The sequence below is a fragment of the Apodemus sylvaticus genome, chromosome 12, assembly GCF_947179515.1.
Source record: "Apodemus sylvaticus chromosome 12, mApoSyl1.1, whole genome shotgun sequence".
Lineage (NCBI taxonomy): Eukaryota > Metazoa > Chordata > Mammalia > Rodentia > Muridae > Apodemus > Apodemus sylvaticus.
In genome coordinates this window covers 14,104,635-14,119,399 of record NC_067483.1, presented here as the reverse complement: position 1 = coordinate 14,119,399, position 14,765 = coordinate 14,104,635, and the positions used below count along the sequence as shown (strand labels likewise).

Genomic DNA, 14,765 nt, shown 5'->3' with positions numbered 1-14,765 from the left:
ACCTCATTTAGATGGACAACACACCATTTAATTATTCTATCAATAGATAATTTATAATTCTCAGGGATTTCCCTAAATATAGTTAAATGGTTTTCTTAGGGCAGAGTGGGGAGACTCAAATGATGTCAGACTACCAAACAGCTAAAGCGAAATCTGAAAGAGACATGGTATAAATGGATGTCCACCAAAAAAAGTGAGAGCAGAAGGGGAGAAAAGAAGGGACTGTGCTTTTCTGCCTCCAGTCTATACACAGGTAGACATACATTCAGAATGCCTTAACAAAAACAGAAAATTTTGCATCTATTCAAATTTGTGTATTTGATATAAGCAGAGAAAATGGTCCACTCCTTGGCAGAGTCAGGTGGCTGTCTCAAAGTTTTGAGGCCACCCTGATTTATAATAGATTCCAAAACAAGGCAGAGCTACCAAGTGAAGCCTGTTCATAGAAATTGAGTCTAAAAGAGGCTGAAAACATCCAATGGAAAAAAGATAGCCTTTTCAACAAATGGTGCTGGTTCAACTGGAGGTCAGCATGCAGAAGAATGTGAATTGATCCATCCTTGTCTCCTTGTACTAAGCTCAAATCCAAATGGATCAAGGACCTCCACATAAAGCCAGACACTCTGAAGCTAATAGAAAAGAAACTGGGGAAGACCCTTGAGGACATCGGTACAGGGAGAAAGTTTCTGAACAGAACACCAATAGCGTATGCTCTAAGAGCAAGAATTGACAAATGGGACCTCATAAAATTACAAAGTTTCTGTAAGGCAAAGGACACCATCAAGAGGACAAATCGGCAACCAACAAATTGGGAAAAGATCTTCACCAATCCTACATCAGATAGAGGGCTAATATCCAATATATATAAAGAACTCAAGAAGTTAGACTCCAGAAAACCAAACAACCCTATTAAAGAATGGGGTACAGAGTTAAACAAAGAATTCTCACCTGAAGAACTTCGGATGGCGGAGAAGCATCTTAAAAAGTGCTCAACTTCATTAGTCATTAGGGAAATGCAAATCAAAACAACCCTAAGATTTCATCTTACACCAGTCAGAATGGCTAAGATTAAAAATTCAGGAGACAGCAGGTGTTGGAGAGGGTGTGGAGAAAGAGGAACACTCCTCCACTGCTGGTGGGGTTGCAAATTGGTACAACCACTCTGGAAATCAGTCTGGCGGTTCCTCCGAAAACTGGGCACCTTACTTCCAGAAGATCCTGCTATACCACTCCTGGGCATATACCCAGAAGACTCCCCACCATGTAATAAGGATACATGTTCTACTATGTTCATAGCAGCCCTATTTGTAATTGCCAGAAGCTGGAAAGAACCCAGGTATCCCTCAACAGAAGAGTGGATGCAAAAAATGTGGTATATCTACACAATGGAGTACTATTCAGCCATTAGAAACAATGAATTCATGAAATTCTTAGGCAAATGGATGGAGCTAGAGAATATCATACTAAGTGAGGTAACCCAGACTCAAAAGGTGAATCATGGTATGCACTCACTAATAAGTGGATATTAACCTAGAAAACTGGAATACCCAAAACATAATCCACACATCAAATGAGGTACAAGAAGAAAGGAGGAGTGGCCCCTGGTTCTTGAAAGACTCAGTGAAACAGTATTTCGCAAAACCAGAACGGGGAAGTGGGAAGGGGTGGGTGGGAGGACAGGGGAAGAGAAGGGGGTTTGCGGGACTTTCGGGGAGTGGGGGGGCTAGAAAATGGGAAATCATTTGAAATGTAAATAAATTATATCGAATAATAATAAAAAAAAGAAATTGAGTCTAATAGCTAATACATGTACCATTTATTCTTTCTCTGTCCAAAGAGTCCAAATTTTCTACAAACATTTGTATGTAGGGGCAGTTACCTACCTTGATGAAAATGACAGCAGTCATCTCTGGTAAAGTTAATAAGACACAAAATTCTAAGAATTATCGAAAACTGTGTTGGCTTCTAGAAGCTGTTGAAAATGGTTTGCCAATTAACTATGCATAGTTCTTGCCCTCTGCTATCATGTGCTGTGTGTAGAATTCTGTTGTTGTAACACAAATGAATAATTACATAAACCAAATAGATCTTTTCACCACCCTAACATTAGCTCTTGTTTCTAACTTTGTTGCCATTTAGTGTAGGAAGATGCAAATTACTACCCTTTCATCTGATGTGTGGCTATGGAATTGTGAGGAAAATCTGATTTAGCATTGAGACTAATTGGAATTCTCCAGCAATTTTTCATGTATCCACCACTTTCTAAAATGCTCAGTGTTCTGTTCTGCATATCCTCCACATCCAGGGACAAAGCTACAAGAATGTGTGCTATGCAGAGGGCAGAGACTGGCTTCTCGCATTTTCTTACATGATTGTCTATAAGTACATATTCATGGATGAGGAAACCATACACATTTAGTTGGATTTTAGCTTCTTTTCTATCTGTTAATATTACATGAGCAAAATATGGTTCTTGCTTCTAAGGACTCTAGGAAGAAACTACTCCAGTGTGAAGTGTGAATAGTTTTGGGTTTTTGTTTGTTTGTTTGTTTTGTTTTGTTTTGTTTTTTGTTTTTTTCTTGTCATTTCACTACTAGAAGTGCTTAGGGCTAAACGTTGGCAAGACTTTCATTTCTGATAATGGAGGAATATTCAGCAAAGGAAAGGGATGATTTATGTAGCCTTTTATAGAGCCATAAATTTCAAAAGTAGAAGCTGGAAAACAGGAAAGGAAGGGGGAAAGGAAATAGACTCTCAATATCTCTCATTTTATTAAATGATCATTTCTTTAATTAAAGATAGAAAAATTATAAAGGGCATGTTTGCTAGAACAGCTATAAAATAAATTCAGTAGCAAAAAGATAATGACATTCTAAAAGAGGAAGAGGGTAGGTAAGAATCCATAGAAAAATTTAAAGAAATAACACACAATTAGTAGAATATCTTAAAGTTGTGGACAGCATCACACTCAATTCTTATTTCCTTTATGTTGCAAGGGAAGGAAAACTATAGATTTGAAACTGTATGATGCCAGTGAGGGTTTCACTTTAAGCTCTTTGTCCAGGGCAATGCAGAAAAGTCAGAGTTAAGATACTTACTAAGAAGATGGATGACCTACTGACTGGCAAGTGCACACTGTGCAAATCAGGTTGGCCCTGCAATGAGATGTGGCCAGTACATTCTTCTTCAACTATCTTTCTTCTAGCATTACCCAAGGCCTCAATATTTAGATTGGTTTTCCCTTGTCTTTTTTTCTTCAGTTGTCCAAGGGCAGAATTAGGAATATTCTTACAATAAAATGGCCAACATTGTTCACTAACAAACTCAAGATGCCTCTTTGGCTGAACTATATGTTTTGCTCACAAAAGAACCCAAAACATGAGATGTTTTATAACCTCATTTAGGCACAAAATCAAGTGCATGGGGCAGACATGTATATAGGTACAGATACAGACTAGAAAATGTAATGTGCTTCATAAACTAAGGACTCCCTTGAAATCCTCTCATCTACAGATGACCACAGAACATCCCACCACTTGCCTCTTGGGAAATAGTTCAGTTGTTAGAGTGAACTTGCTACATGTTTAGTAGAATGTGAATTCTGCTAACCTACACATTCTTCCTGTACTGAATTTTTCTGAATTGATTGGACGGGGTAAATCTCTTGGTGATTTCTCATTTTTATGCATCTCTTTTCCTTATTTTTTGCTTGTTTGTTGTTTTATTTGTTTGGGTTTTTTTGTTGTTGTTGTTTTCATACTGAGGAAGCTGAGTTAAGATGGCCTAAGTTTTTTCATAGAAGGAGTTCGGAATTTTATTTAAATTTTTTTTAAATATTGTTTAGGCTGCCAGACTCCATACAGCAGTTTCCAGATACTATATCCATATTCATGCCTCAAAACTGCATATCAAGAGAGAAGCAAATTACTTGATCATTATTCAGTAACTCAATATCAGCAGCTCCTGAGACAGGATGACCAATGAAGCCAGGGAGCTACTTATAGTGTGGACATTAAACAAACATGAATAAATATCTCTTGTTGCTTGTCAAATGCCACCAAATCAAGCGGGCTAGAATGGTCTCCCTCTGCCTTGGATCACCCAGCTGGATTTTTTATAACAGAGTTACTCAGATTATAGTCACTTTATTTTGTAGATGCTATGAAGAGCTGCCATTCCATGTTCTCTGCCCATGCATAGCAACTATAAAAGATTTGCTATCTCTTGGTGGAGTCAGATTCCTCCAGATATTTAAATCAAGAAAGGAAGAAAGAAAGAAAGAAAGAAAGAAAGAAAGAAAGAAAGAAAGAAAGAAAGAAAGAAAGAAAGAAAGAAAGAAAGAAAGAAAGAAAGAAAAGAAAAGAAAAGAAAAGAAAAGAAAAGAAAAGAAAAGAAAAGAAAAGAAAAGAACCGTTAATTGGGCTCATTTCCCTGGGGCAATCCTTAGGAGAGAATGTCCTGGATACTATTCAAATACTCACTTTACACACACACACACACACACATACACACACAAATATACCAATTTCAGAAGTATTTCTTTGTGGCATGTATTCCAACATCCTTCCTCTCTCACTGGGCAACTAAATGAACAAATGTTGATTTCCCTCAGCGAATTACTTTCTTTCATACCCTCCTGCTCTACAGAACTCCCTGGTGAACTCATCACTTAAAGGATAATCTGATACTGTCTTTTTCTGTGTCTCTCTCACACATACCCTTTTCTCCTCGGAATCCATAGTGCCTAACAATTTGGGCAAGGACAAATGTTAAAGAGGAATACTACAGAGCTCAAATCTAATGGAATACGGCAAGATGACCTGCCTTAGAAACTAAAGAAGAAAGTTAAGAAATCGGATTATAAACACAGAATGTGTATGTCTGCACATGTGTTTCTTTCTTTTTTACAATGGTGAAGTCTGTGTCTCCAGTGGTCATTTTCACAATGGCAGATGTCAGTGGACTGCAGCCGTCACAGCTACCTGAGCTGCAACAAGGAGATCAGTGCTCTTGGTGGATGTATCTGTGTTCCAAAACCAATGGCAAATGAGCTAAAGAGAATACTTAAATGAAAGGACAGAAAAGAGAAGAGACTGGTTCTCTTCTTTTAGAAAGGGAATCTCCACAATAAAAAAGAGCAGGTGACCTTGCAGCATCTTAGATGAAGTATTCCCGTTTGCACTTGCTGGCTGTGCTTTGCAAGTCAATGCCATCCCTGTGAGAACTATCCAAGTTCTCTGGGTATGCCTTCTCCTTCGTCTGACTGGCATGGTGTGACTGCTTGTGCTGATAGAGGACATGGGTCAGGATTCCGATGACACAAAAGGTGATAAATGCCACCACTGATATGACACCTGTAGGGACAAAAGGAAGAAAGAAAAGAAAGCTGGTCCTGAGAAAGTTCAGGCTACACAAGGGTACAAGTTTGAGGAAAAGAAAAATTAAACAAGCCAACACACAAATTTTCTCTGTCTCTGTATCGAGAAATAAAGATCTGGGCAGAAGCTCTTGATCTTCAATTTCTACAAAATATTGTACAAACACAGTACTAAGGGGAAAAGTTGTTTTTTTCTAGAAGGTTATGTTGATGACCAAAGAATAAATTTGGAGTTAGAACAATGAAGAGTTTGTGTGGTTTCTTAATTCTGATATTTTTCTTGCTAGGGATCAAATCCAGACTTCACAGTTTTCAAATACACCAAGCCTTGCCTAGAATTCTTTGGTCTAAAGGCCACCCACTCTCTGTCTCTCTCTCTCTCTCTCTCTCTCTCTCTCTCTCTTTCTCTCTCTCTGTGTATCTGTATACATGCATGGATGTCTTAGCAGTTGTGTTAATGACAAAGACAACTTTCAGGAATCTGTTCTTGCCTTCTCCTTGCTTTGAGCAAGTTTTCTCTTGGTCTCACTGCGATTTCACCATCCTGGGCTACATAAATAGGCTTTATTTCAAAATAAATGAACATAAATATCAAGTTAATCAGCAACAAAGAACATGTACACAAAATTAATAATTAATGGAAACAAAACATTGATGTTTTTATCATCAAATATTTCATTTCTGTATATGTAAGAATATATACATATGTATGTATGTATGTATGTGTATATATATGCATATTTCATATTTTCTAAATTGACTAACTAGTGAGAAAAAATTTAATTTAGAAACTTATTCCTGGTCATTCTTCAGCTTTGATAAAAATTCCTTTGTCTAAATGTGACTCTTTTTGTAAATAGATACCAGAGAGTTAAATGTATAGTCCTATCTTCCATCAATTTACTTAACTCTTGTGACAGTAACTAAGGGCCACTTATACTTGGCATAAATTCTAAACTGATTTTTATAACATATTTCCCAAGTATTTTTAAACACAACAACATAAAATATCAGGGAGTGGGGGGGCTAGAAAAGGGGAAATCATTTGAAATGTAAATAAAAAATATATCGAATAAAAAAAAATCTCAATTGATAGTCTAATCTGGCTGGCAACAAATGACTATGAAACAAAAATTCTTGATTAAAAATATGCCAGAGGTTGCCTCTTTTCTGCTGTTAGATTGAAGGGGATAATTCAGGCCTATACCTGGGCATGCTTCCCAGGATCTTTGGCTTTAATAATCTTCCCACTCTCAAAGACATTCAGTAGAGCTGGCCACTGAGTGTAGGAGGCCAAAAGCCCATCTTTGCTTATCAAATGAAAACTTACATGAACAAAAAATAATTGTAAAATTATCTATGACATTTCTTTATTGCAAAAAATGTCAAGTTCAATCCTCTTCCCTGGAGAAGCATTAAACTCACATGGATGTCTCAAGAACTTTCCTAAGGAAAGGTCATGTTTCTCTTTCTCTGGGAACATATAGTGGTAGAGTCCTTCCAATCCCATTCATTTGGGAACTGATTCTTTTTTTTTCTATATTCTTTGTTTACATTCCAAATGATTTCCCCTTTTACTGTTCCCCCCTCCCCATATGTCACCATAAGCCTTCTTCTCTACATCTGTTCTCCAATCACCTCCCTCCTTTTTCTCTGTCCTGGTACTCCCCTACAATGCTAGATGCAATCTCTGTTAAGTCGATATTAATTAGTCCAGAAGCTCTGAATACCCAAGGAACAGTTAGCATAACAAATGACTCCCATGACGAAGTAAGGAGAGGGCCCTGATCCTGGAAAGGTTTGGGAACTGATTCTTATGCTGCTACCATTCACTGCTTTTCTACTGAATTCTTTGTCTGCTCATTCTAGGATAGCTGTAACTGTATTTCTCATCCTTTATCTCTGTACTTAGTTCAGATCTGATCCAGAGCTGGAGTTAATTAAATGGGGATAAAATGAATGACTCCTGATGATTTTTAAAGAACTCCATCTGGTATAGATTCATTCAAACCAGCTGCCACTTGCTAGGGTTATAAGTCATCAATGGAAATGGATTTTCATATCTCAGGCATTATACATTAAACAGTTTTTCAGAGACAGTTCATATTGCAAGACCCAGATGGGAACATCAAACTACTGCAGGTATTATGTGAGCTAAGACAGAATCAAGAGTGGGGAAGTGTTGGCCAACAGGCAGCTCAAAAACAGTAAAGGAAGGGAAAGGGAGTGAGCTACAAGCAGAGCTGGCAAGTTCTATATCCACAACCAGATGGACTGATATATTTGGCGCTTCACTCACAGAGGCTTCATCCTGATCATTAAATCTAACCCAAATCACTTAGTAGAGGAAAACTGAAACGACCGCAATTCTGTCCATCTGTCTGCTGCAATGTGACTTCTTTGCACACATAATTTTATTGGTATGTTTTTGTTTGTGCTTGAGAAGTGACAACTGGATCCAATGAACAAGATGCAGGCTGCCTGACTGTAAGTAAATGTGCCAGCTGTTTGTTCAGAACTCAGATGCTTGCTAAATTTGAGGCAGAATCAAGCCACAGTGCTCCTGGCACTGGAGGAGGGTCTTCTGTTAATCTTGGACCATGAATAAAGTTTTAAAGGGCTGGACATAGAGTGCCTGATTCTGGGCACTGGATGATCATGGGAAAGGAAGACTTCAGATAAGTTTCTACAGAGAACAGGGTCATAAATATATTTTGTATTTTCAGTAATAAAAACAGATTACCTCCAATGACTGCTGAATCACTGTGGACTGCATTTGTGAGTGGATCATGCTCATCTGTCTTTCCAAATGGATCTTCAAAGAGAAAAAGAAAAAAAATGTAAACTTTACATTTCAGTCAAACACAGGGAGAGAATATACAATGTACATATATGAAGCATATCAAGATTTCTTCAGTGAGATATGACCTAGCATTTGAAAGGAACTGAAATAAATGGCATTTAAAATGATGACTTGAGTTCAATCCCAGAATCTGCAATAAATCTGAGTTCTTGGGGTCCAATCTAGAATATCAGTGATGGAATATCTAATCACATATCTGGATCACTTGTAGAAACAAAGATGAAAGAAGATGAGAGACCTTGCTCCCAAAGCTTGTCCTCTCATCTCAAAATATTTCAATACATATTATATAACATATTTCAATACATATTACATTATATAACATATTTCATTATATATTACATTAAAAACTTTTTTCAAATATTTGGCTGCTTATAACTCACAATTTATTTATTTTTTATTTTATTTTTTTATTCAATATATTTTTTATTTACATTTCAAATGATTTCCCCTTTTCTAGCCCCCCACTCCCCAAAAGTCCCACAAGCCCCCTTCCCTCCTCCTGCTCTCCCACCCACCCCTTCCCACTTCCCTGTTCTGGTTTTGCCCTATACTGCTTCACTGAGTCTTTCCAGAACAAGGGGCCACTCCTCCTTTCTTCTTGTACCTCATTTGATGTGTGGATTATGTTTTGGGTATTCAAGTTTTCTATGTTAATACCCACTTATTAATGAGTGCATACCATGATTGTTCTTTTGAGACTGGGTTACCCCACTTAGTATGATGTTCTCTAGCTCCATCCATTTGCGTAAGAATTTCATGAATTCATTGTTTCTAATGGCTGAATAGTACTCCATTGTGTAGATATACCACATTTTTTGCATCCACTCTTCTGTTGAGGGATACCTGGGTTCTTTCCAGCTTCTGGCTATTATAAAGGCTGCTATGAACATAGTGGAGCATGTATCCTTATTACATGCTGGGGAATACTCTGGGTATATTCCCAGGAGATAGCTCACAATTTATGAGCGCATCAGCTGTAAGTAAGAAGTGAGATAGCCTTGAGCTATGTGATGGTGCTCCCTGGCCTATATACCTCCAGTCATCTCCTCATCCTTCTGCTTGCAGAAGAATTCCTAGGACTTACAGCTGCCTTTTTTTTTTTCAATCACACTTTACTCTTTGGCTCAGTGTCCTGACAAGGACAACAGAAGGCACTGGAAGAATTAACACCTCAGAGCAGCCCTCATGAGAAGAGCAGCTGTGCAGTGAGTACACATATTCTCCAAGCCATTGCTCTTGTCCAATTAATTTTCTTTTGTTCTTATATCCCATACTAAACTTTAACTTGCTAAGTAATTGAGGGTGACCTTGAACATATTACATAAAGGAGGATGGGAGAGAGAGGGAAAAAGAAATGGGGAGTGATACACATAAACAGAGACATATATACAAAGAGAGAGGGGAGGGGAATAAGGGAAACAATGGGAAGGGGTAAGAGAGGGTTGAAGGGAGTCAGGGTACAGGGAAGGAGATAGATAAGGACAAAAGAAAAGAATGTGAAAGGGGATACGAAGATAGAGACAGGAGAAGAGAAGAAGATAGGCAAACTTAGAGGCAAATACAGGAAAGGAGACAGAATCATAGGGAAAATCAGACAGAGGGAAAAATTAGGGAAAAGGACTAGGAATCAGGAGAAATGTAACAATAAGGTCTCAAGGAGACTGATAGTGTGGTGGGAAGGGAGTTAGTAGGGCAGAGGCAGATGGGAAGCAAGAAGGTAAAGAAGGAGGGAGTAAAGGAAGGAGGAAGAGATGGAAGGAGGGAATTGGAGATAATTTACCTATCCATCTCCTATGTCCTCTGGAATATTCTATGCCAAACCTCCTTCCTGGAATTCCTTTTGCTTCTTCATGAATACTCAAAACTTAACTGTCTATGGCAATATAATATCTTTGACTTAAGACAGCTCCTGTTGTTTCCAAATGTATTTATCCCATGTGCTAAATTTAATATTATAAATAAAATGGTTATTAGTTTAACATAGATTTATCCATTTCTAGCATATTTTGATATTGATAGGTTACTTTATTAATTCTAATTCCCTAGTATTCTCTAATGCTACAAAGAAAATATATCAGATTTAATAAAGTAACAGTTTCTGTAGTATGTTTAGTTACCATCTGTAAAATAACCTTTATCAAAGAGGTGATATATTTCAAGAGCATTTCCTGTTCACCAATCATCTTCATTTAATAATATTTTAAAATCAGACCTTAACATTAGCTTACCCTTACACATCCGTTTCTCCATCTATCCTCTACCCACCATCTACTATTTATCTACTTACCATCAATCTATCCACCTATTCCTCTGGCTTCCATTTCTCTCTGAAGAATGGAGTACCATGTGAGTATATACATACACATATTGCATACCTTCATTGTGTAAAGACTCAGTTCTTTTAACATAATACAAGATTACTTATTGACAAAGTAAGGGTGAGTTTTCACCCAGTAATAAGTTTCCACCAGAAATATATAAATATTTTCATATTTCCTTTGAAAATGATCTTTAGAATCTGATAATGTCAAACCCTAATTCAAATCAAGACACTCATTTTTTTTTCTGTGTGTGAAACCAGACTGTAGGTGAAGGGTGGTCTATTAAAGATAATATAGCAAACTAATAATTTTTCTTTTCTGAATTTTATGATTCATTTGGGTACTTTGCCACCAGGTTATGAATATCTTTTCCAGGTGTGAAACAATTTTTGTAGAGTGGATATATTCACATTCTCCTGCAGAGCATTCTAAAGGGTGATTTCATAATACTCAGGAAGTAAATAACTCAGGAAGTCCTTGAAACTGACAAGATGCAGTAGGTCCCTCCTTCCACAAGCTTGTATATGTAATTGGGATTGATTAGAAATATTCTAATAATAGTCTAGCTGCCTGGAAGTTTCTCATACCACCAGAGGTACCAAAAAGGAGCAAAGATCTACAAGATTTCATGGAAGAGACCATGTCTGACCTGTTGAGCTGCCTAAAAGTTTTGCAGTAAGCTGCTCTGCTTCAGCTTACAAGAGACATCACACATGCTGGGGTAGACTTTTGGGATTGTTGGTGTTAATAGTCAATTTGACAAAATCTAAACTAATACAGGAGTTGGATTTTTAGGAATGCTAGTGGCATTATTTTCATTTCTTAACTGAGGTAAGAAGAGCTGCTGTCTTTTCTTGGCATCACTCCTTGGATGGTATCTTAGACTACTATATAAATGAGGAATGATTTAAATACTGACATTATATATATATATATATATATATATATATATATATACACACACACATATATATAATTTCTCCACATCTTCTGCTTCAAACTCCTATCATCTATGATGACATAAACACTTGAATTGTAAAACAAAATAAACTTTCTTTCCTTCATTTCTTCCTCTTTTCTTTCTTTTTTTCTTTCTTTCTTTCTTAATTTGCTTCTCTCATTGTGCTTTGTAAAAATAGATATGATACATAAGAAGCCAGTTACAGCTTATAACCACCTATAATTATATGAGGCAATATTGGACAACCCTTTAGCAATGTAAAACAGCAGAAGTAGTGTTAGTGATGGAAACTTAAGAAAGCATACTTTAGGAAGTACCTGATGAAGAATACACAGTGGTCACAGCATTCACATCAGAGTCTACCATGGAGCCACAGCTGGATTCTCTCAAGGTCCCTTGAACAATCACAGGTGCAATGCTAGCCTGACGGAGGACTGCTTTCAGTGGTGCTATATGATTGTATTGGACTGAAGAGAGACAGCCAGCAAAACCCAAAGAGTTTGCACTAGCAACATATGGGTCCAACTCAAGAGTCTCTGCAATGAAGAAAAAGAATCACAGGCCATAGTTTTACAAAATACTCTATGTATTTTCCTTAGCTATTAAATAAAATAGCTGAAACCCCCTTGTTATTCTTTGAATAAGGAATCTGGTTACATAGCTCTCTCTCTTCTTAATTTTCTCAAGTACACATCTAATACAGTCATCAATACATCATTCAACTATATCTCATAGAAAAGGCCTATGACTATTTGGAAATGAAATTGTATCAAACATTCATGCATTTTATGAACTGTAGAATGAATAATTTACATCTCTTATATTCTAATAAAAATCTAGACACTTCAAAGGATTTATATCTTTGTTCCCATGATGATTTATCTATGGATGCAGGTGAAAAAAGAAGAAAACAATATTTATTACAACATTTAACTCACAGTTGTAACTGGGGAGAATAATACGAAGAAAACAATGGAATTTGAAATGAAAGTGAATCTCCTAGATTCATCTCCTAGAGATTTATCATGCTTGCTGTCTCCAGACAACTGAGTAGACTGAGTGATTACATGTTTCTACCTGGATCATTTCTCTGCATTTTAATAATTGGGCACTAACTAGGGAGATATATTTTTGTCTCTGAACATTTTCAATTGCCTAGAATATTACTGAATCTTTTTAAAAGATTATACCATTATTTTGATTTCACAGAAATATCAAATATCTCATATACTTTAAGACATCCCATTTTTTTCTTAAAGAGAGACAGGGAAGTGGGAGTGGGAGGGTTGGTGAGCAGGGGTGTGGGAGGGCATAGGGGGTTTTTGGAGGGGAAACCAGGAAAGAGGATTACATTTGAAATTTAAATAAGAACATATCTAACAGAAAAAAAGAAAAGAAAAACATATGATTAAATACATAAAAAGGAGGGTCATTTGGACAAATCACTGTGATACAATTACATAAACCTCAGTGTATAATGAAACATATTTTTCTTAAGTTATAACAGTATCTACATAACTAGATGGCTCAACTGGTTATTTTTTTATAAGAAGCATCTTAGATTTTAGAAGTGGTGCAGGGATTTTCTTATCTAACAGCATACTTCATAATTTTGTTTTGATTAATAAATGTTCAACTACTACCTTCCTTGAAATCTAATCATATATAATGTTAGCAGCATTAAGTAAAATCGGTAAGGGCTATATGGTAGAATATGAGAAATTAATAGCTCTTTATGATTGATGTCCTCAAATAGAATGCTTCTCTTTTATGTACATGAATATAGGAAGGAATTGTTTTGGAGATATGGAGTGAATTTCAGAATGTAAGTGTGGACCTGTGATCATATTTTATTGTGTACATATGTGAAATTTTTTAGGGTTGACCACAAGTATAATAATAAAAATACAAAATTCTCCCTTGATTATTATAAAATATTTAAGTAATAAACACTATGCTGTATAAAACAAAACATTCATGAAAACTAAGAAAAAGCATTTAGATTTTAAAATATATGAGTAGGCAATTGTGACATAGATGCTGAATGACTCATGGTGTCAAAAGGTACATCTGTTATCTAATAGAAGTTTTTATTCTATAGGAGGCTCCTTGAATCTCAGAAAATAATAAAAATCTAAGGCTCAAGAAGCAAAATACCTCCAATTTCTAGGAAGTTCCTGAACCTTACAAGATGCACAAGATAATGCCTGCCAGGGAAAGGAAACAATCCAACTACTCAAGCTCCCTGAAAGTTGCACAGAGACCTTCAGTGTGCAAGTTTCATGGGGTATTCAGGTGGGAATTTGTATGACACAGCTGTCTTTCAGTTTTTATGCTTCTATTTGAGGTGAATAGGAGTTTGTTTGCCTCTCACACAAAGTCACACTACTGGTTTAAGAAATTTTTTTTTGGAATGTGCTCTGGTAAGTCCAGCAGGCCCCGTCAGGAGCCTTCAGGAATCTGCTTCAGGACCTGAACAGTCTGGGCAACAGCACTTGGTCTATAGGAAGTCCAGGAGACCTGGTATGCACCCAGAGGCAGACTGGGAGCGCACAGCTTGCTCTGGTGGCACAGAGCTTAGGTTCCAGTCCTGAGGCCTCTGGCGGGAGCCTTCAGATCTCTCTGCTTCCAGATCCAGATCAGTCTGGGCTGCAACACCACATCTCCAGGTCATGCAAGAGGCAAGAGGGGCTTCCAGAAGGCCAGTTGGGAGGAGTCAGTGTGCTCTGGTGAATCCAGTAGACCCCAGCGGGAGCCTTATGGTCTCTGGTTCGGGATCCGAACAGTCTGGGCAATAGCACCCTGTCTCCAAGCAGTGCAGGAGGTCAGCTGTGCACCAGAGGCCACCTGGGAAGAGGCAGCTTGCACTGGTGAGTCCAGCATTGACAAGACCAACTAACACCAGTGAGAACTAGATGGCAAAAGGCAAATGCAGGAATGTCACTAACAGAAATCAAGGCAATATGGCAACATCTGAACCCAATTCTCCTTTAACAGCATGTCATAGATACCCCATCACACCAGTAAAACAAGATTTGGATTTAAAATCACTGGTCATGATGCTGGTACAGGAACACATTAAGGACATACTTAAAGAAATCCAGGAGAAAATGGATCAAAAGTTAGAAGCCCTTGCAAGGGAAACACAAAAATCATTGAAAGAAATTCAGGAGAATACAAAAGCCAATAAGGAGGAAACACAAAACAACACTTAAAGAAATACAGGAGAACTTTGGTCAA

The 14,765-nt window shown here is 37.2% G+C and overlaps 1 protein-coding gene across 3 annotated transcripts in view; it reads right to left on the bottom strand.

Moving 5' to 3' along the window:
• Positions 1–5,157: 5,157 nt before the first annotated feature.
• The window catches only part of LOC127697246 (contactin-associated protein like 5-3), an 883,854-nt gene continuing 874,246 nt past the window's right edge, over positions 5,158–14,765 (bottom strand). For all 3 annotated transcript variants that reach the window (XM_052200245.1, XM_052200246.1, XM_052200247.1), the window contains exons 22-24: positions 11,843–12,061; positions 8,121–8,192; positions 5,158–5,354 (exon numbers count right to left, since the gene is read on the bottom strand). In XM_052200245.1, coding sequence (XP_052056205.1) covers positions 5,158–5,354; positions 8,121–8,192; positions 11,843–12,061 — 488 coding nt within the window. The remainder of the gene's footprint in view (positions 5,355–8,120; positions 8,193–11,842; positions 12,062–14,765) is intronic.